General features: G+C 41.5%; 1 protein-coding gene across 1 annotated transcript in view; it reads left to right on the top strand.

Annotated features, from left to right (window-relative positions):
- The window catches only part of HCN1 (hyperpolarization activated cyclic nucleotide gated potassium channel 1), a 456,888-nt gene that overhangs the window by 387,315 nt on the left and 46,230 nt on the right, over positions 1-23,343 (top strand). Inside the window, exon 6 of the mRNA XM_044276220.1 lies at positions 19,292-19,532. Within this exon, the coding sequence (XP_044132155.1) occupies positions 19,292-19,532 (241 nt within the window). The remainder of the gene's footprint in view (positions 1-19,291; positions 19,533-23,343) is intronic.

The raw sequence follows: 23,343 nt of genomic DNA, 5'->3' as shown, positions 1-23,343 counted from the left end.
TACCAAGTATGATGAAAGTTCCTTGGCGATGTCCTGAACCGGAGGCCACCCGAGGGGCTGTGATCTCCTGCTATTTCCTGGGTCCCTCTAAACACATGTGTAGCATGTGACCCCTCTTCAGAAAAAGACGCCCCCTACTTGCTGGCACCAGGCTTTTAACCTGGAGCTGGCCCACCCCCTCCCTGCCTCAGGGAGGGGTCAACTCCCCCTCTTCTGGGCTGACGGTGAATGACCCACAAAACCCTTTAGGGGTCATAGCTCCAGACCAGAGGGTCACAGGGAGATGGTTCTGGGACTAATGGACCTGCCTGGGTTCCGGCTACAATTAGAGCCCAAACCTGGTACCGGTAGGTGGCTTCTATGGGGAGATATGGGTATCTCCCTACCCCGACTGGGTACGAGTAAACAAAGACCATGGGACCGTACCTCGTGGCCACCGGGACACAAATATGTATCCGGTTTGCGCCTGCGATGGCCAGGTGATTCATAATTCCTTATGAGAGGTAGGTGCCAATATGTCTAGGAAATCTCATTGATCCAGGCCAAAGCAGATACCCCCTGCTGGGGGGTTTTCCTGCAGATTCAGCTGGCTCCAAACTGGTGCATGGAGGTGTGAACTTTTCCTTGAAGCAGGGCCCTCCTGTGGAGTTCCTTACCTCTGCAATCTGTCAGCACATGGGGGGTGTAAACTTATTTTGCATGTACCCTGAGTCATGCCAAGAGATGCATAAAATTACAATCAGGGCTGGGGGCTTTGAAGCAGGGAAATCCTGTCAGCAAATGGGGGGTGTGAGGACATGGCTGACAGTAAATATTAATCCATATTCCTCACACTGATCTACGCTAAAATCCTGACCAAATTTTCACTCCATATATGTAGGTGGTGCTGGTAAGTGCAGTGCTGGGAAAAAAAATCGCTACATTTTTCTGTGTGTCCCCAAAGATTTGCAAAGCCCCAATTTGTCACTTTTTGAAGCCAGAATTCTGGCATACAGGGCTTGATAAATTCCCCCCATACTGTCAGAGTAATTACAATAAATTGTGATATAACTGTAGATTGTGATGCTGATGCAGTGTCCCAGACGATCACAAGAGTTAATTTAATGCTACTGAGTTAAATGTCATTTGTTGTTAAAAACACTTATTTTCCTGTGTGTTCTTTGTGTGTGATTATGGGCAGCATAGAATTAAGTCTGCACGTCTTGTAGTTAGGTGCTCGGAGATGGGCTAGACCCACCTCCTGCTAAGGAGTTCAGAGTTGGCAGCCTGGACAGAGGACGTTACTGTAAGAGCTCCACAGAACTAGGCCTGATGCAGGGAAGCTCTATCCCTGAAACTGTACTTCCAGTAAAAACTGATGGATGCCGAGAGAATACCCCTGAGAGGATGAGACTAGGTTCCATTGATGGTTGAGAATTGTAGGGTCGTGCTTTGGACATACAGTAAAGTAGCACTCGTTTATGGCACTAAGACTTTATTGCATGTGAAAAAGGTTAACTATCTCTGATACCTTATACACTTTAGAGATGTCCTGGTCAACTGGTCTAGCACCTGCACCTCTCAGACATTGCGGAGGAAGTTAATAAGAATTGTGTTGCACGCCTGCGATTATTCAGGAACATTGAGAAGCATACTTAGAGAGAGATAGACTCATGGACTATTACTACCATCATTATAGCTGCCAATACATGGCCATATGGGGGCCACAACTACCACACTCATCTTCACCTCCTGCCCCGGTGGGTTGCTGCTGACAAAATACAGTAATTCTGCCATAAACAACCCATATGTACATGTTCCTATACAACAGTGGTCCCTAACTAGTGGCTCAGTAGCTACATATGGCTCGCTGCCCCCAGAAGTGTGGCTCGCCATGGGGGTCCTAAGTTATGACCATATCTACTGGCAATTGACATTGAATATAAGTATTTCGTAAAACAGACATGTCAGGAGACATCCTCCCTAAAACACCAACATACTAACATATAGTGGGAAAATAATACTGCTCTACAGAGTGCAAATAATGCTTTCTGGATGAATAATACCATATGTTTTTCACATAATACCACTAAACAAGGCATCATACATCGTACCGCATCACAGTGCTCAATAATGCTGCTATACTAACTGCTTACAAATAACAAAACTATACAATGCCCTCCTAACACCACCATGCAGTGACAAAATTGACATATTAAAGTGCTCAACTACAAATCGGATTCCAAAAAAGTTGGGACACTATACAAATCGTGAATAAAAACTGAATGCAATGATGTGGAGGTGCCAACTTCTAATATTTTATTCAGAATAAAACATAAATCACGGAACAAAAGTTTAAACTGATTTAAGGGAAAAATATGTTGAATCAGAATTTCATGGTGCCAACAAATCCCCAAAAAGTTGGGACAAGGCCATTTTCGCCACTGTGTGGCATCTCCCCTTCTTCTTACAACACTCAACAGACGTCTGGGGACCGAGGAGACCAGTTTCTCAAGTTTAGAAATAGGAATGCTCTCCCATTCTTGTCTAATACAGGCCTCTAACTGTTCAATCGTCTTGGGCCTTTTTTGTTGCACCTTCCTCTTTATGATGCGCCAAATGTTCTCTATAGGTGAAAGATCTGGACTGCAGACTGGCCATTTCAGTACCCGGATCCTTCTCCTACGCAGCCATGATGTTGTGATTGATGCAGAATGTGGTCTGGCATTATCTTGTTGAAAAATGCAGGGTCTTCCCTGAAAGAGATGACGTCTGGATGGGAGCATATGTTGTTCTAGAACCTGAATATATATTTCTGCATTGATGGTGCCTTTCCAGACATGCAAGCTGCCCATGCCACACGCACTCATGCAACCCCATACCATCAGAGATGCAGGCTTCTGAACTGAGCGTTGATAACAACTTGGGTTGTCCTTGTCCTCTTTGGTCCGGATGACATGACGTCCCAGATTTCCAAAAAGAACTTCGAATCGTGACTCGTCTGACCACACAACAGTCTTCCATTTTGCCACACTCCATTTTAAATGATCCCTGGCCCAGTGAAAACGCCTGAGCTTGTGGATCTTGCTTAGAAATAGCTTCTTCTTTGCACTGTAGAGTTTCAGCTGGCAACGGCGGATGGCACGGTGGATTGTGTTCACTGACAATGGTTTCTGGAAGTATTCCTGAGCCCATTCTGTGATTTCCTTTACAGTAGCATTCCTGTTTGTGGTGCAGTGTCGTTTAAGGGCCCGGAGATCATGGACTTCCATTATGGTTTTACGGCCTTGACCCTTACACACAGAGATTGTTCCAGATTCTCTGAATCTTCGGATGATGTTATGCACAGTTGATGATGATAGATGCAAAGTCTTTGCAATTTTTCGCTGGGTAACACCTTTCTGATATTGCTCCACTATCTTTCTGCGCAACATTGTGGGAATTGGTGATCCTCTACCCATCTTGGCTTCTGAGAGACACTGCCACTCTGAGAAGCTCTTTTTATACCCAATCATGTTGCCAATTGCCAATTAGTGTTAATTGGTCTTCCAGCTCTTCGTTATGCTCAAATTTACTTTTTCCAGCCTCTTATTGCTACTTGTCCCAACTTTTTGGGGATTTGTTGACAAAATATTGACATTTGCCTTTTCCACATCATTGCATTCAGTTTTTATTCACAATTTGTTTAGTGTCCCAACTTTTTTGGAATCCGGTTTGTAGTGGCACTGTACAGTACCGCAATAATACTGCCATATAATACTGCTGTATTTAGTCAAACCAAGCTACGATTCAGTGCATTCTGTGTATATATACGGTATATATATATATATATATATATATATACACACTGGTCCCATGCACATGAGCATATTTTTGGTCCGCATCTGATCCGTATTTTTTGCAGATCGGATGCGACCTATTCATTGCAGTGAGGCCGCATAAAATGCAGTGTGCTGTCCGCATCTGTATGTCTGTTCTTCCATCCCGCAAGACAGATAGAACCTGCCTATTCCTGTCCGTTTTGCAGAGAAGAATAGACAGTTTTAACATAGGGAGGGACGTATGGAACGGGAAAATGCATAATGCACATGGCCCGTAAATGGATACGGTTGTGTGCATGAGGCCTGAAGAACCTATAGAATTGTAAGAAGGTTTTTATGGACTACCACATCATCCCCTGTGTGTACGAGGCCTTATGACTGCCATTATCAAGTACAGAAATACTACAAGGACAGCAGAGCATTCAGACAAGCAATGAGCCAGTTACCGAGCTGATTAGTGCACAGAGCAGCGTCCATTGTGGCTGGAGGTTACAATCCTTTACATGAAACTAGCCTGTCATAATGCTCCCGGCATTCGGCTTGATTAGTCTTGGGGCCTGTTAAATTGGAAAGGCAATTATCCTCTATGAGAGGTCACGTTCATGTGGTCTTGAGGCCATTACATTTTATCACCACCTTTATGTAAAAGATAAACCATCCTGTCCCCAACAGCAGCGGACTGAGCTCTTCTTATCTAGACGTTCGTGCTATTGTCCTCCGGCGGCACTTATTATAACAGGTAGATGGACTCGACTGAGTTGTGTCATTATTCACAGCACAGGCCATTTTGCAAAGCCCGGATTAATGCTTGGGAATCCTCATGCATCTTTGCAATTTTTTCTTTTATCTTCTGAAGTGTAATCCATTTTACCTTAACCATTAGGAAGATAAGGCCCCGAAATCAGTTGTAGAAGATGAATAATCTGGACGACTTCAGCATATTTGTGTTTGTCATATACGCAACTGTGTGACAGGCCGCATTATTGAAATGCTGGCTCAAGACAAAGTGGTCTCCGAGTGACGGCATCTGATTGACTGCGTTCTTCAGTCGCAGATGGAGAGAGAGCTCACATATGTTCAATTATCTGTCATATATCACGTTTGGAGGAGAGATGAGAGAAGGATATGTTTTGTGGCAGCTCTCCAGAGCAAGATTTCGCTCGCCACTTTCTTTTATGCTGCTTTTGTGGATGCAATTGGATTACTGTCCTTTGCTCCTCCTTTCCTGAATGCAAATCCAATACATTTTTTCAACCCCTTCTTGACTTGCCGATTTTGCGTTATTGTTTTTTTACTACCTGCCTTCCCAGAAACATAACTTTTTTATTTTTCCAGTCACATACAGGTCCTTCTAAAAAAATTAGCATATTGTGATAAAGTTCATTATTTTCTGTAATGTACTGATAAACATTAGACTTTCATATATTTTAGATTGATTACACACAACTGAAGTAGTTCAAGCCTTTTATTGTTTTAATATTGATGATTTTGGCATACAGCTCATGAAAACCCAAAATTCCTATCTCAAAAAATTAGCATATCATGAAAAGGTTCTCTAAACGAGCTATTAACCTAATCATCTGAATCAACTAATTAACTCTAAACACCTGCAAAAGATTCCTGAGGCTTTTAAAAACTCCCAGCCTGGTTCATTACTCAAAACCGCAATCATGGGTAAGACTGCCGACCTGACTGCTGTCCAGAAGGCCATCATTGACACCCTCAAGCAAGAGGGTAAGACACAGAAAGAAATTTCTGAACGAATAGTCTGTTCCCAGAGTGCTGTATCAAGGCACCTCAGTGGGAAGTCTGTGGGAAGGAAAAAGTGTGGCAGAAAACGCTGCACAATGAGAAGAGGTGACCGGACCCTGAGGAAGATTGTGGAGAAGGACCGATTCCAGACCTTGGGGGACCTGCGGAAGCCGTGGACTGAGTCTGGAGTAGAAACATCCAGAGCCACCGTGTACAGGCGTGTGCAGGAAATGGGCTACAGGTGCCGCATTCCCCAGGTCAAGCCACTTTTGAACCAGAAACAGCGGCAGAAGCGCCTGACCTGGGCTACAGAGAAGCAGCACTGGACTGTTGCTCAGTCGTCCAAAGTACTTTTTTCGGATGAAAGCAAATTTTGCATGTGATTCGGAAATCAAGGTGTCAGAGTCTGGGGGAAGACTGGGGAGAGGGAAATGCCAAAATGCCTGAAGTCCAGTGTCAAGTACCCACAGTCAGCGATGGTCTGGGGTGCCATGTCAGCTGCTGGTGTTGGTCCACTGTGTTTTATCAAGGGCAGGGTCAATGCAGCTAGCTATCAGGAGATTTTGGAGCACTTCATGCTTCCATCTGCTGAAAAGCTTTATGGAGATGAAGATTTCATTTTTCAGCACGACCTGGCACCTGCTCACAGTGCCAAAACCACTGGTAAATGGTTTACTGACCATGGGATTACTGTGCTCAATTGGCCTGCCAACTCTCCTGACCTGAACCCCATAGAGAATCTGTGGGATATTGGGAAGAGAAAGTTGAGAGACGCAAGACCCAACACTCTGGATGAGCTTAAGGCCGCTATCGAAGCATCCTGGGCCTCCATAACACCTCAGCAGTGCCACAGGCTGATTGCCTCCATGCCACGCCGCATTGAAGCAGTCATTTATGCAAAAGGATTCCCGACCAAGTATTGAGTGCATAACTGAACATAATTATTTGAAGGTTGACTTTTTTTGTATTAAAAACACTTTTCTTTTATTGCTCGGATAAAATATGCTAATTTTTTAAGATAGGAATTTTGGGTTTTCATGAGCTGTATGCCAAAATCATCAATATTAAAACAATAAAAGGCTTGAACTACTTCAGTTGGTGTGTAATGAATCTAAAATATATGAAAGTCTAATGTTTATCAGTACATTACAGAAAATAATGAACTTTATCACAATATGCTAATCTTTTTTTAAAGGACCTGTAGTCTGGGGTCTTGGTTTTTTTGCAGGATGAGTTGGACTTTCTAATCGCACCATTTAATATTGCCTATGATGTAACAGGAAGCTGGAAAAAAAATTTTTTTACGGCATTCCCTGTACGGTAAAACTGACCTGTTCCCTTCATTCTCTGGGTCAGTATTATTACAGCGATAACACATTTGTATGTTTTTTTGTGTTTTAATGCTTAAAAAATAAAAACTTTGCAAAAAAAATATTTTTTTCTTTTTATCGCCATATTCTGACCCCCATAACTTTTTATATTTATGTCTACGGAGCTTTGTGAGGGCTCATTTTTTTGTGGGGGAAACTGTAGTTTTTTTAGTGATACCATTTATTGGTGTACTGTATATGACTTTTTGATCACTTTTCTGAAGTGCAGAAAAAAACTGCAAATTGGCCATTTTTCTTTTTATTTCTGTTACAGCGTTCACTGTACGGGATAAATATATTTACATTTTATATTTTAAAACTCTATAAGAACTACAACTGTAATAGCATGGGTTTCTTCAGAAAAACCCAGGCTATTGCAGACAATGAATGTCTCCACCCAGTCGCCATGCGGGTGAGCTGTTCAAGCCCTCCCAGGGAAAGTCGCCTCAGATGCTGTGGTCACAATTGCCCAAGGCATCTGAGGGGTTAAATGTCTGCGATTAGCGTTATCAGTGATGTCAGACATTAACCTCATGTGTTTGCTGTGTGAAAGAGCAGAATCCTGGTGGTTATAGCGCCTGCTCCTTTTACAAGTGGACGCCATCTTTAAAGGCCTGACATCCGCTGTACATGTCTGGCGGATATCAGAAGGGGTTAAAGACAGGTTGGAAACTCAGTATTGAAGGAAGATTCAAAGAGCACAATATTTCAATGACCAGAAACCCAAAGCTGAATGATCAATGATCAGAAACCCAGAGCTGAAAACACTAAGGGTACGGCCACAAGGTGAGATAACCTGATGCCGTTTTGGAAGCGTAAACCAAGAGTAAACCAATCCGTGTTGGATTTCTTGCGACTGCCGCAGCGATCCCATTCATTTCTATGGGATCACCACTGCTCAGCTATTCTGGCAGTGTGTGTAGGACGAGCCTAAGGGTATGGCCAAACAGGGCATATTTTGGTAGGAAAAATCCACAGCAAATCTGCTGCTAAATATGCATGTACATTTTTGCATGAATTTTGCTGCAGAAATATGCAGCATAGATTGACATGCTGCTTTAAAATCGGCACCGCATGTCAGGTTTCAGTATGGCATGTAGATTTTGATTTCAAATCTCATCCACTTTGCTGCTACTGTAAATGTTGCAATTTTTGTGCATGAAATTCTGCTGCAGAAAATCCACAGCATATACAATTGAATCCAGAAGTTTACATACACTATATAAAAAGACACATATGCATGTTTTTCTCAATCCCTGACATGAAATCAGAATAAACCTTTCCTGGTCAATTAGGGTTACTATAAATGGCATATATTATTTGCCAAATGCCAGAATAATGAGAGAGAGAGAGAGAGAGAGAGAATGTTTTAAGGCATTTTTAGTACTTTCTGCAAAGTCAAAAGTTTACATACATTTCATTAATATTTGGTACCATTGCCCTTAAACTGTATGACTTGGGTCAAACGTTTTGGATATGCTTTCACAAGCTTCTCACAATAGATGGACGGAATTTGGGCCCATTCCTCCTGACAAAACTAGTGTAACTGAGCCATGTTTGTTGGTCGCCTTGCTTGCACCTGCCTTTTCAGCTTTGCCCATAAATGTTTAATAGGATTGAGATCAGGGCTTTGTGATGGCCACACCAAAACATTGACTTTGTTATCCTTAAGCTTCTTTGTAACCAGTTTGGCAGTATGCTTCGGGTCATTGTCTATTTGGAAGACTTATTTCCACCCAAGCTTTAACTTCCTGGCTGATGTCTTGAGATGTTGCTTCAGTATTTCCTCATAATCTTCTATCCTCATGATGGAATCTATTTTGTGAAGTGCACCAGTCCCTCCTGCAGCAAAACAACCCCACAACATGATGCTGCCACCCTCGTGTTTCACAGCTGGGATGGTGTTCTTAGGCTTCCAAGCTTCTCCCTTTTTCTTCCAAATGTAACGATGGTCATTATGGGCAAAAAGTTAAATTTTAGTTTCGTCAGACCACAGGACATGTCTCCAAAAATGTAGGTCTTCGTTCCTGTGTGCATTTGCAAACATGAATCTGTCTTTTTTATGTTTCTTTTGGAGTAATGGCTTCTTCCTGGCAGAGTGGCCTTTCAGCCCATGTTGATATTGACACAAACTTTCCAGCTTCTGCCATCATCTTCACAAGGTCTTTTTCTTTTGTTCTTGGGTTGATCTGCACATGTCGGACCAAAGCACGTTCATCTCTGGGACACAGAACCCGTCTCCTTCCTGAGCGGTATGATGGCTGGACATTTCCATATTTTTGTACTTGCGTATAATTGTTTGTACAGATGAACGAGGCACCTTCAGGTATCTTGAAATTGCACCTGAGGTTGAGCCAGACTTGTGCAAGTCCACAATTCTTTTCCTGATATCTTGGCTGATTTCTTTAGACTTTCCCATGATGCTACACAAAGAAGCAGTGTGTTTCAGGTGTGCATTTAAACACATCCACAGGTGTGTATCTAATTAACTCAGATGTTGCTAACTAGAGATGAGCGAATCGAAGCTGACGAAGTGGAATTCGTTTAGATTGATTTGCAACAAATGCAAATTTCCTTGCGCTTCGTGGTAATAAATCACAATATTCCTAAAATGGAGGACTGAGGACATGGGGCAAGGATCACCCAGATTGACATGCCTGCATGAACCAATCAGCCAGCAGCCAGTCAGCCCTGTGATGTCACAGCTCTTAAAAATACAGCAGCCATTTTAGATTCTGCCATTTTCTATCATTCAGAATGCATGGACAGAAGTGTGAAGGTAACGAACAAAAGATATTTTGTGTGGTCTTCCAAGTGGCACAATCAGCAGCAGTCGCAAACAACAGGAGTAGGTCTCTTCTCCTTTCTTAACCAAAATAAACTGCAATTCAGGGTCAGACGTGTAAAGGTACTAGGGACAGCAAGTGGAAAAACGATTGTGGGAAAAAAAAAAATGAAAAAACTAGTTATAAGTGCAGGGAAAGGATAGGGAGGAATCATTTCACAGCATCTTAGTGCAGAGGGAGACGTCAGAAAGTTCTAGGGACATTGATAGGAAAGTGATTTACAAGTGCAGGGAACGATTATTTGGGGACCCAAATAGTCATTAGACAACTCTGTCATTCCAGCTATTTGTTATTGGGCTGCAAGTGTTATTTTGAAAAGTCTTTATAGGCTTATATCTTAGTATCGTATTCCGTACTACAAGAAAAATATATACAGATTTTACTTTTACAGTTATTTCTGGTGAAAGTGTATAGGGGTGTATTTCAGTAAAAAAATAAAAATATATACGCACTGCACTGTTGCAGTTATTTCTGTTGAAAGCGTATAGGGGTGTATTACAGTAAAATAAACAAAAAAATAATAATAATATATATATATGTATATACACACTGCACTGTTACAGTTATTTCTGTTGAAAGCGTATAAGGGCGTATTTCAGTAAAATAAAATATATATATGTACTGCACTGTTGCAGTTATTTCTGGTGAAAGCGTATAGGGGCGTATTACAGTAAAACAAGAGAATTTATACGCACTGTTGCTGTTATTTCTGGTGAAAGCGTATAGGGGCATATTTCAGTAAAAAAGAAAAATATATACGCACTGCACTGTTGCAGTTATTTCTGGTTAAAGCGTGTAGGGGCGTATTACAGTAAAAAAAGAAAAATATATACGCACTGCACTGTTGCAGTTATTTCTGTTGAAAGCGTATAGGGGTGTATTTCAGTAAAAAAAGAAAAATATATACGCACTGCACTGTTGCAGTTATTTCTTGTGAAAGCGTATAGGGGCGTATTACAGTAAAAAAAGATAAATATATACGCACTGTTGCAGTTATTTCTGTTGACAGCGTATGGGGGCATATTTCAGTAAAAAAATAAAAATATATACACTGCACTGTTGCAGTTTTTTCTGTTTAAAGCATATAGTTGCGTATTTCAGTTCTTCAAGAAATATATATATATGCACTACAATCAGATTCTTAATTTTTTTTTCTGGTCAAAGCGTATATTGCCCTTTTTCCGTCCAACAAGAAATATATATTCTCAGTTCACTACTGCAGTTATTTCTGGTGAACGCGTATAGGGGCGTATTTCAGTACTTCAGTACAAGAAAACTATATACGCACTTCACTCTTAAATTTCTGGTCAAAGCATATAGTGGCCAATTTCAGTGCGACAAGAGATATATTCTTAGTGCACTTTTGCAGTGATTTCTGTTGAAAGCGTATAGGGGTGTATTTCTGTACTTCAAGGAATATATATACGCACTTCAATCAGATTCTTTAGTTTTTTTCTGGTCAAAGCGTATAGTGGCCAATTTCAGTCCAACAAGAAATATATATTCTCAGTTCACTGCTGCAGTGATTTCTGGTGAAAGCGTATAGGGGCGTATTTCAATACTTCAAGAAAACTATATACTCACTTTACTCTTGAATTTTTTTCTGGTCAAAGCGTATAGTGGCCAATTTCAGTGCAACAAGAAATATATATTATCACTGCACTGCTGCAGTGATTTCTGTTGAAAGCATATAGGGGTGTATTTCTGTACTTCCAGAAATATATATATATATATATATATATATATATATATATATGCACTTCAATATGATTCTTTAATTTTTCTCTGGTCAAAGCGTACCGTGGCCAATTTTGTCCAACAAGAAATATATATTCTCAATTCACAGCTGCAGTTATTTCTGGTAAAAGCATATATTGGTGTATTTCAGTGCTTCAAGAAAACTATATACGCACTTGACTCAAAGCATATAGTGGGCAATTTCTATGAGACAAGAAATATATTCTCAGTTCACTGCTGCAGTTATTTCTGGTGAAAGCGTATGGTTGCATATTTCTGTACTTCAGATTCTTAATTTTTTTTTTCTGGTCAAAGCGTACAGTGGCCTATTTTTGTCCAACCCAAAAAATATATTCTCAGTTCACTTCTGCAGTTATTTCCGGTGAAAGCATATAGGGGTGTATTTCAGTATTTCAAAAAAGAACTGCTTGTCCTGGAAGGGTCAGAGAACTAGTATGATGTAATAAAAAGTCTCCTCATGCTTCCGGTGACATCAGAATCTGGAAAGAGACATGGGGGGGGTGCAATGGTATATTGGCTAGTTGCAGTCAAGTCCAAGCAGCTGATATTTTCTGCAAATCCATAGCCCCTGATTCATCAAGACTGATGTTTGCTACAACCATTTGCATGGGGTCTTTGCTGCCGCAGGAGCAATGCCTCATCATAAATAAGTCCTTGCACTGTAGTCCTTGCGCTGGATTAAAATCTACGGAAGCTCGGAGCTGCAGTAGATTTCAGTCATTATTTATGCCAGCTTCTGGCATAAATAATCATGAATGAGCCTATGGCACACTCAACCCTGGCAACACCTCTTTTTCATAAAATTGGCGAGGACGGGGTAAAAAGCCAGTTGCAACTATAAAGGTCACAATGGCATTGAAAATTTGCAAATCCAGCAGATTTGGGACTTTTCTACACCAAAAACTGGCATGGTGGTATAATGAATTTCACCATAAACTTTTTTAATAATTTCAGTTCCCCAAACCATACAGTATGTGCATGTGCAGTGAGGTCATAAGGAGCCAGTGCAGAGGATGGGAGCGGTAGTGGCCCCTATGAGGTGTTATGGTATACTCCCTCAGGCCGTTGCTCCCTGGGATTGGGGCAGTGGAAAGGTTGCTTGAAGAATCAGGCCAGAAGTAAACATTTAAAAGTCTCTCTTTTGCAAAATATAACTTATGATACATCCAGCAGTAGTAAGTACAAAGTGCAGTTTCAGTCACCCGGTATTGAGGTATGGTGGCTAGTTAGGTGGCAATTACATGGCACTTGCAGGCACTTCTTGATATAGGTATCCATGGTATGATACAAGTCTGGTGTTTGACTTGCATGGAAGAGGCCTAGGTGATGGTTGTCTGAGCTGTAGTCCCTCACCTGAAGCAGTGTCTCTAAAGCTGTTCTTTGAAAGCAGTGTTCTTGATTCTGGCAATTTTCCTGAAATTATAGTCTCATAGGAACACTCGTTAACTTCCCTAAAGAGTAGGAGCCCTGGCATGTGCTTCCTATCTCTTCACGCCTCACTGGAACTCCCCCTCCTGGCAAGGGGACGACCAGGACCAGCCCACTGCTAGCAATAGGGGAGGAATAGGGTGTTTTCCTGCCAACCATACCTCATTTGCTGGTGCACACGGCAGAATCACGGCATAACATATAATAACAATATAACAGCAATTGCACATGGACATGTTCACATTTGCCTGGTGAACATGCTTTGTGCTCACCCAGTCCCTTTAAGAAATATGAAGGAAGTATCAAACATAAGTAGCATTAAACATTTTCTGGTTTTGCGGGACACCTCCTGTACTTGATGGAGACACACTTGCTTTGCTCATTGTCCCATTTGAAGACTGCATCAGCTACATGAATACAATGTGTATCCTGGGAGTTTGGATCTGAGACACGTACGTAATGAGAGATGGGATTCACTGTATCTCTGTTCTCCTTTACAGCCCTTTAAACTATTCTCACTAGTCCAGACTTTCACTAATGACAGAACTACAAAGCACTCCTCTACTAAAACGATCCAGCTCCATGTTTGAGCCTATGGAGAGAGGGGTCAAGCTTCATCTTCTCATGTACAGTGTAAATCCCGGCAGCACAGGATATAATTATTTCCTCATATCAACATATGTAAGAACTGCAAGTTTGTTTCCTTCAATCAGTATTTCTCTCATAACTAAGCTGCCCGTATTGTAGAAGTCACTCCGATTTTAAATGCAGTAGGCTAAAACGACAACTTCCTTAACATAATGACCACCTCTAGAGCATCCCCATTGCAAAAAAAATGTTCTGGAATGGAAATCACTAGTTATGCCCTTTTTGTATTGCATTCATGAAATGAGGTTAAAGGAGTTCTCATGACTACTGATATTGATGTCCTATCCTCCGAATGGGAGCTGAGCTGCAGTACCTCGGCATGGCCACCACACAGTGTATGGCGCTGTCTGCCTCCAGCTTTTTATGTTGTATTGTTTTCAACACCTGTCACGTTCGGGTGTGGGAGGGGAACACCACACCGAACATACAGACGTGGACAAAATTGTTGGTACCCTTTGGTCAATGAAAGAAAAAGTCACAATGGTCACAGAAATAACTTTAATCTGACAAAAGTAATAATAAATTAAAATTCTATAAATGTTAACCAATGAAAGTCAGACATTGTTTTTCAACCATGCTTCAACAGAATTATGTAAAAAAATAAACTCATGAAACAGGCATGGACAAAAATGATGGTACCCCTAACTTAATATTTTGTTGCGCAACCTTTTGAGGCAATCACTGCAATCAAACGCTTCCTGTAACTGTCAATGAGACATCTGCACCTCTCAGCAGGTATTTTGGCCCACTCCTCATGAGCAAACTGCTCCAGTTGTGTCCGGTTTGAAGGGTGCCTTTTCCAGACTGCATGTTTCAGCTCCTTCCAAAGATGCTCAATAGGATTGAGGTCAGGGCTCATAGAAGGCCACTTTAGAATAGTCCAATTTTTTCCTCTTAGCCATTCTTGGGTGTTTTTAGCGGTGTGTTTTGGGTCATTGTCCTGTTGCAAGACCCATGACCTGCGACTGAGACCAAGCTTTCTGACACTGGCTAGTACATTTCTCTCTAGAATTCCTTGATAGTCTTGAGATTTCATTGTACCCTGCACAGATTCAAGACACCCTGTGCCAGACGCAGCAAAGCAGCCCCAGAACATAACAGAGCCTCCTCCATGTTTCACAGTAGGGACAGTGTTCTTTTCTTGATATGCTTCATTTTTTCGTCTGTGAACATACAGCTGATGTGCCTTGGCAAAAACTTCGATTTTTGTCTCATCTGTCCACAGGACATTCTCCCAGAAGCTTTGTGGCTTGTCAACATGTAGTTTGGCATATTCCAGTCTTGCTTTTTTATGATTCGTTTTCAACAATGGTGTCCTCCTTGGTCGTCTCCCATGTAGTCCACTTTGGCTCAAACAACGACGGATGGTGCGATCTGACACTGATGTTCCTTGAGCATGAAGTTCACCTTGAATCTCTTTAGAAGTCTTTCTAGGCTCTTTTGTTACCATTCGGATTATCCGTCTCTTAGATTTGTCATCAATTTTCCTCCTGCGGCCACGTCCAGGGAGGTTGGCTACAGTCCCATGGATCTTAAACTTATGAATAATATGTGCAACTGTACTCACAGGAACATCTAGTTGCTTGGAGATGGTCTTATAGCCTTTACCTTTAACATGCTTGTCTATAATTTTCTTTCTGATCTCTTGAGACAGCTCTTTCCTTTGCTTCCTCTGGTCCATGTCGAGTGTGGTACACACCATATCACCAAACAACACAGTGATTACCTGGAGCCATATATATAGGCCCAATGGCTGATTACAAGGTTGTAGACACCTGTGATGCTAATTAGTGGACACACCTTGAATTAACATGTCCCTTTGGTCACATTATGTTCTGTGTTTTCTAGGGGTACCATCATTTTTGTCCATGCCTGTTTCATGAGTTTATTTTTTTACATAATTCTGTTGAAGCATGGTTGAAAAACAATGTCTGACTTTCATTGGTTAACATTTATAGAATTTTAATTTATTATTACTTTTGTCAGATTAAAGTTATTTCTGTGACCATTGTGACTTTTTCTTTCATTGACCAAAGGGTACCAACAATTTTGTCCACGTCTGTAGGAGGGAAAGGGGTGAGGGAATAAGGCCTGGGGAAAGAAGGTGTGGCTATTATGGAACGTCCATGACAGCACCACAGCAGCCTGAAACAGCTAATTGGTGGGGGAGCTGGAGGATAGGTCATAAGTATCTGAAGCCCTTTAAAATGTGCTTTAAATACAGAAATGGTGATTAAAATGAACCTGTCATAAGGGTTTAGACCTCCAAACCACATGTTATCCAAGACAGTGGTTTCTTCTATATTCTGGCAGATTCGTTATAATGTAATAATAAAGAATTTTAAACACTTTATTCAAATGACTTGTAAGGAGTCCTAGGGGTGGAGCCACTATTGAGAAGAGTCATGCTGGCCTATATCCCTTTTGGTTTGATTTCCGTCCCCCAGACTGTGTGCATCCTCAAAGCCACTTCCACACCATCCCCATCTACGCACTTTGCATGTGCCGGATGCAGCTGGAGGTGGTTTCTGATGTTGCCCCCGCTCTGCGGGATCACAATCATGCCAGAAGGGGAACAGCCAGCATGACTTTTCACAGGAGTGGTTCCCTCCTGTGACTATGTACAGGGCATGTGATTGTTCTTCATCAATTCAAATCTCCTAAAACAGGGGTCAGTAACCTTCGGCACTCCAGCTGTGGTGAAACTACAATTCCCAGCATGCTCTATTCACTTTTATGGGAGGTCTGAGAAGAACAGAGGAAGCATGCATGCTGGGAGTTGTGGTTTCGCAACAGCTGTAGGGCCAGAGGTAGCCTACCCCTGTCCTAGAACATAGCAGGACATAATTGTGAACCTGTCACCATCCGGTATAACCGGGTGATGGTGGATTGGGGTTTAAATCCTCATGACCCTTTAACAGGTCATATGGTTACATTCATGTGGTATTGCTTCTTGTCATTTCATCCTGCAAATCTTGAAAGGTTGTCTTTCACTTTTGCTAAATATATTTTCTCCCATAAAACATATTTTGACAGAGCTAAAAATAACAAAATTGAGCTGTTGCATTATTAAATACTGTATTTAGCTGCGCTTAATGAGCAATAACTCACTTGGGGTGACATTCAAATTCAATATCTTCCTTCATGAATATTGCTAATACAGTCAATAGGATGGAGCCATGACACAACATTCATCATCTTGTAGCACTCCTTTCATTCTCTGAATTCAGAGTGATGTGCCTATTCTCATACAGAAATATATATATATAACCTAATTGGGGGTAATTCTGCCCCTGTGATCTGGTAGGACAGAATTCAACATAATAATGAATTAATTACCTTCCCCTCTACTATAAAGGTGTCTCCAACCCTACTCACGGTATGTTTTTTTTCCGTCCTGTTGGACTTGGACAGATGGCCGTGCAAGTTGCTGCTTTACATTGCTCCAGTTACAAAATGGTTTATTTTTTTTTTCCTTTCTGGATGTTAATTACTGGGGAGAGGATACGTGTCCCTTTTACTCATGCAGTGCCTCACTTTCTACAGCCCATTATGCGGTTTCTATGTGGTAGAGCCTCCTGGAGCTGCCTGGCATTTTAACTTTGTCAACTACTATATGTAGAATTTTTGGAATACAGGGAGTACAGCCTTTGGGCAGGCAATTCTGAATTCTGTAGTACAGGAGGGCCCTCTCTTTGAGGTTACTTTGTGCTAAATCCCAATTGTTGTGCTGCCAGCAGGATGTTAGCAAAGTTTGGATTTCTAATGTTAATCTGTCTTCCCTTAGTCCTGACAGCAGCACAAATATCCCTTCCTATCCCTATTGTTTTGCTGCTGTTAGAACTAAGGGAAAACAGATTAATCTTTTGATAAAATGAGCCATAAATGCTGTGTCTCACACAGCAGGCACTCGGGGCTAATGTCTGTGATCAACAATAATGCTGATGGCAGAGATTTAACCCCACAGATGCTGTGGTCAGTTGTGACCACAGCATCTGAGCACTGCGCTCAGAGGGAAATCTATTCATACTAGTATGGGTCTCTCTGAACAGTTCTATGCTATTAGAGCTGTAGTTCTTTTGGAGGTCTGCAGGTGGCAAGTAAAAAGTGAATCTGCCATACACTGCAATGCTAATTCATTGCAGTGTAAGGGGTAAATGTTCTGAAGATCACATATTTAAGCCCTCTGGAGTGGGGTGGGGGTGTGAATAAAGATGTATACGTTTTTTCAAATATAAAATATATATATATATATATATATATATATATATAAAATAAATATGAAAAAAACAAAAAAAATATAATAATTCAAATCACCCCCCCACAAATTAAAAAGAAATAATAATAATAATTAAAAAAAAAGATCATATGCACTGCCGCATCCCAAACTGCTCAAACCATATTTATCGCATACGTTGAATGCCGTAATAAAAAAAAGAAGGCTAAATGCCCTATTTGCAGTTTTCTTTCTTTGCTTCAAAAGGTGTTAAAAATGGAAAATCAATGGTTTAAAGTTAGAAATCTAAGCTGCCTGTTAACAACGGTACATAGCCACATAAAATACAGCAGCATCATTGGACAGATTTCTCATCATCTGTAGGATATGTGTTTAAATGTAGTGGTGGACAGAGGCAAAGAAGACAAATATGTCCCCTATCCATCCTTTACCTTACAAGACAGAGGAAGCAGTTGGCACGTTGATTAATGGATTCGTTTTGATTAGTAAATAGAGCATAGAATTTGCGTATGTCCTCAGGACACGGATACATTTATAAATGGCACTTGCCGCATCCTACCAACCATCTTGCTGGATCGGGGATGGTTGGGAGGAAGGAGTCACACGAGCTGTGAATGATGGGCCTGGTGCAAATGCACTGTTGCCCTATGATTAAGCAGCCGTGTCTATAGTTTGTATGAGTAGCGATTTTATAACTATTTTGTGAGCACAGAATTAAAGTACATTAACTAAAAATGATATTAACCTGGTATAAATACAAGACAAACACAATGCACATATGTGAATGCAGTCAGAAGAACAACATTTCTACCACACGTACAACTAAGGCTACTTTCACACTTTCTGACGTCGGAACTGCCCGCCGGATCCGCCGATTTGGATGTGACTGAAAGCATTTGTGAGACGGAAATACATTGCAAGAACGGATCCGTCTCTCCGCTTGTCATGCGGACAGACAGATCCATCTTGTATTTTTTTTTCACATTTCTACCGGTCTGCGCATGCGCAGGCCGGAAGGACGGATCCGGCATTTCCGGTATTTTGAATGCCAAGCATTCCGGCAAGTCTTCAGTTTTTTTCACCAGAGATAAAACCGTAGCATGCTAGTTTTATCTTTTGCCAGATCAGTCAAAACGACTGAACTGAAGACATCCTGATGCATCCTGGACGGATTACTCTCCATTCAGAATGCATGGGGATATGCCTGATTAGTTCTTTTCCGGTATAGAGCCCCTGTGACGGAACTCAGCGCCGGAAAAGAAAAACGCTAGTGTGAAAGTACCCTTAGGCCCCAGCTGGCTTTCTAGCGGCTATATTACAGGGTTCCATGGCTGAGTGGTATGGGAACCCCTTAAAAATGTACTGACCACATGTGATAAAATGATTTAATACTACATGGAATGTAAAATATTTTCATATTAACTTATTTTTTTACCTTGTTTTCTGTTTTAGGAAATAGTGAATTTCAACTGCCGAAAACTAGTGGCTACTATGCCTCTGTTTGCTAATGCAGACCCGAACTTTGTCACAGCCATGCTCAGCAAATTGAGGTTTGAGGTTTTCCAGCCTGGAGATTATATCATCCGTGAAGGAGCAGTTGGGAAAAAGATGTACTTTATTCAGCATGGCGTGGCCGGCGTCATTACTAGATCCAGCAGGGAAATGAAACTGACTGACGGATCATATTTTGGAGGTCAGTATGATACATATGGGGTGAAAGTCCTCTTTACAGAAATGTTAATCACCACAGGTAATAAGGTAAGGCAAGACAGTCACTACTTACTGATAACATAATGTAAAGGGAAACCAAATGAATATAGGAAAGGTATGGTGTGTCTTCTTTCCAGTTTCTTGTACTCATTTCATGTCCATCGCCCCTGCCATATACAACCCTGTCTTCATTTGCACAATGTTATGTATGCAGGTCACTGTCCCTCACAAAATCAGCTCCCTTGTCTCCTGCTGCAATGTTGAGATCATTTTAGTCTAAGATAATTTTAGTCTTTAGATAATTTTACTTTATTTACTTTATTTTCAGTCTGTTCTTTTTATATCACTACACTTTCCCATCTCATGTAGCCCTATTATGACCGACATAGTTACATGAGTGTAGTGGTCACTGTCACCCAGAAGCGCTACACTCCTCCTCTGCTTTTTATAGCCCCTTGTCATTTTGACCCTCAGAGCTGAACCTGGATATATTCCTGTTTTCAACCAGGCAGAGCCTCTGACATGAGCACCAGAACATTTCATGCTCCGATGCTCTCCTTTGCTCTGCACTTAATCCTGCATAAAAAGGCTTTTTCTGGAGATCCAGTGACATACCGGGCTCTCCATGGAGAAAGCTGGGCAGAGGCTTTTGGCGAGCAGTGAGCCCGGTGACGTCCCCGGCACTAATAGGCCGCTTTAGTGCTGCCCTAGCCTGTAAAACATCTAGGGCAGCGCTAAAGCCTGCCTATCAGTGTCGGTGATGTCACCGGGAACACTGCTAGGCGGAAGCCTCTGCCTAGCAGTGTAAACAATATAAATAAACAGCCCTTGCCCTACACAATACAGTGCAGGGCAAGGTAGAGCATCGGAGCATGAAATCAGGGGGGCTGCCTGGGTGAAAATCGGGATATGTCTGGGTTCAGCTCTAAACCCGGACAACCCCTTTAACCTTTTGGAAAGGAGTTAGTTCCCATACTATTATTTTGAGGTGTTTATGTGGACATTGCCAATGTGCCCAAGCAATCACTGGAAAAAGGAAATATTAAGTCCTAAAGTCAGGACGGAGGTTAAGGGGGATGTCTAGCAGAGTACTTTTTTAAACAGCTCAGAACAGTGTCAGATAATAAAAATGAGTTATACTCACCTTACTAATCCCCATTGCTCCTGTTCTAGCACTTCCCAGTTCTCCACCAGACGTTACCTCCTGGTCCCTTTTGACATGGTAATGTGGTCGCTCAGCCAACTAGTAGCTGAGGCAGGACAGTGCTTCTGCCATTGGTCATTTCATGTGTGTTGAGAGTGACCAGGAAGCAGAGATTGCCGGCAGACCAGAAATTGTTGGAAAGGGAGTGATGGGGGACTGGTAAGATTATTCATTATTTTACATCAGTCTTTTGAAAATAATTTAAATCCACTGGCCAAGTAAAAAACATGGTAAACAGAAAGGATTTATATAACCATACAATACACTGGGAATCAATCCTAAGATACAGAGTCACATTTAGAAGTCTTTAAAACTGAAAAGGTTGATCAGAAATTCTGGACTTGCTTGGCTTACATCACTTTAACTTTGCCATTAGAATTTATTATAAGAATTTTTTACATTTTCTTAAAGTATTGCCTTAATGTATTACACTTAACCGTTCCTGCATGTCAATTGGATGTTCTAAGACACCATTAAAGCAAGGGCAATGCAGAGCAGGTTTCGTTTGTCCTAAGTCTGGAAAACGCAGACAATAATGAAAATTCTAAGAGGTTTTCAGAATTTACAGAAACTCTGAGATTTGATTCATGAGGAAATGAAGACATCAGGTTTAATGGAGCAGCTATGTTTTTGGAAATATCATTTTCCTACTGGAATAATCTAAATACCCTTTTTTATTTTAACTAGTTTTAGTGACATAGCTATAGAGAATATATAGGTAGTAGAGATGAGAGAACTTCCTGAAATGTGTTTTGTGTCTGATTTGGCAAATTTTTCTAAAAAATAAAATTTGCGGCCATATCAATTGTACTCGAATCAAAAGTTTGACACTGACACTCTAAGATCTCCTAGGATACAGATTTATTTTCTTTTTCACATTTTTGCTCTTTCTCTCCTATCCTCCCTCTCTTCCCTTGTAGGCTCTTTAACGCAATGACAGCAATATCAAATAATTTCATATTTAGCTATGGGTAAATGCATGGTTGATGGTGTTAACAAGTAGCATGTTTAAAAACACACTGCACCATTGCATGTTTTATTCTTTTTCATGTTATAAACCTTCCATAGATTGTCCCTTTTGGGGGCAGATGGTGTTTAAACACACACAGTATTGTAGGAAAAAAAACAGTGGCTTGTTGGGACCAAATGTCCAAAAATAATAACTTAAAGGTCATCAACCTATAAAACTGGCTGACTTGTTAGATGTGCACTTGGCAGCTGAAGGCATCTGTGTTGGTCCCATGTTCATATGTGCCTGTTTTAATATATGCGAATGAGCCTCTAGGAGCAATGGGGGTGTTGCCATTACACCTGTAGGCTTTGCTCTCTCTGCAACTGCTGCATCCGCTGTACTTTAATTGACAGAGCCAGGTGGGATGACGTTTTCAATGCCTGGTCCTGTCAATCAAAGTGGGGAGGGCGTGGCAGTTGCCTCTAGGTGTAATGGCAACACCCTTGTTGCTCCTAGAGGCTAATTTTCATATATAAAAACATCATTCTTCTCGGGCACATATGAACATGGGACCAACAGAGATCCTTCAGCTGCCAAGCGCACATGTAACAGATCAGCCAGTGTCACAGGTTCAAAACTGCTGACAGATGCCCCTTAACAGTGTCGACCCCTGCACACACAAGTGTTAGTTTGTCAGGAGAAACACTGGCTTATTCTGTACAAGCCTGGAAAAAGTATCCGGTTTATTTGGGAGCAGTGACAGTGCAGTGTGGATGTGGAAATGGTAAGGTCAAGTTCATGAAGGGGTAATAGTGGCAGCAATAGCGGCTGCCCATTATGGAACAGACAAGGTAGCAGATGTATGTGTGGCTGTGTTGGGTTGTAGAGTAGTAGTAGTGGCAGCTGTGTAGGGTAATAGTAGCTGCATTAGAGGTAATGCAAGTGGCAAAGGGAGATTACCGGCGAGGTGTAGCATCCATATGGTACAGAACAAGATGATAGGCAGGTGGATAGCAGCAATGGCATGAAGGGGCTGGAGATAAATAGCCACTATCAGCAATGACAGATCTATTTATCGGTCTCAGACAGAAGTCCATAGAGTCAGGGAATGGGGTATGTGTCGGAGAACGGCCACAGTCCAGGTAGGACTGAACCTGTTTGTTCATGCAGTACGCATCCATTTGCTGATTTGTGTCAGCCTGGTGTGACACATAAAAAATACTCATGTTAATGAGACTGAAATGGCTGCTGTGGCTTCTGCTTCTTGTGGTAGAGGAGACAGTAGGGAAGTGGGTGACTCGGGGGTATAAAGCAGAGAGGACCTTCTGGTCAGATAGACGGGCAGCAGGAGTCTGCTCACTAAAAGCTGCAGCAAGCTGTGCACACGGTGTATTTTAGCAATCTACAATTTGACCTCCCTTTCAGCAACAGAATAACATTCCCCTATTTTGCTTTGATAGCAAGGGCCTAAAAACATGTCTATCCAGTAATCATCAGACTTCTTGATGCTAACGATACACCTGTCAGTGCGTAACCAATAAATATCAGGGGAATTACACCATTCACCCTCACGATTAAAATTATCAGGTGCATCATAGAGGGAGCATGTGTTATTTTCTCCAAATTTTAGGAGGTAGT

Source organism: Bufo gargarizans, chromosome 1 (assembly GCF_014858855.1).
Source record: "Bufo gargarizans isolate SCDJY-AF-19 chromosome 1, ASM1485885v1, whole genome shotgun sequence".
NCBI lineage: Eukaryota > Metazoa > Chordata > Amphibia > Anura > Bufonidae > Bufo > Bufo gargarizans.
Note: the sequence above shows the minus strand (reverse complement) of the source record. Positions and strands in the feature narration are given on the sequence as shown.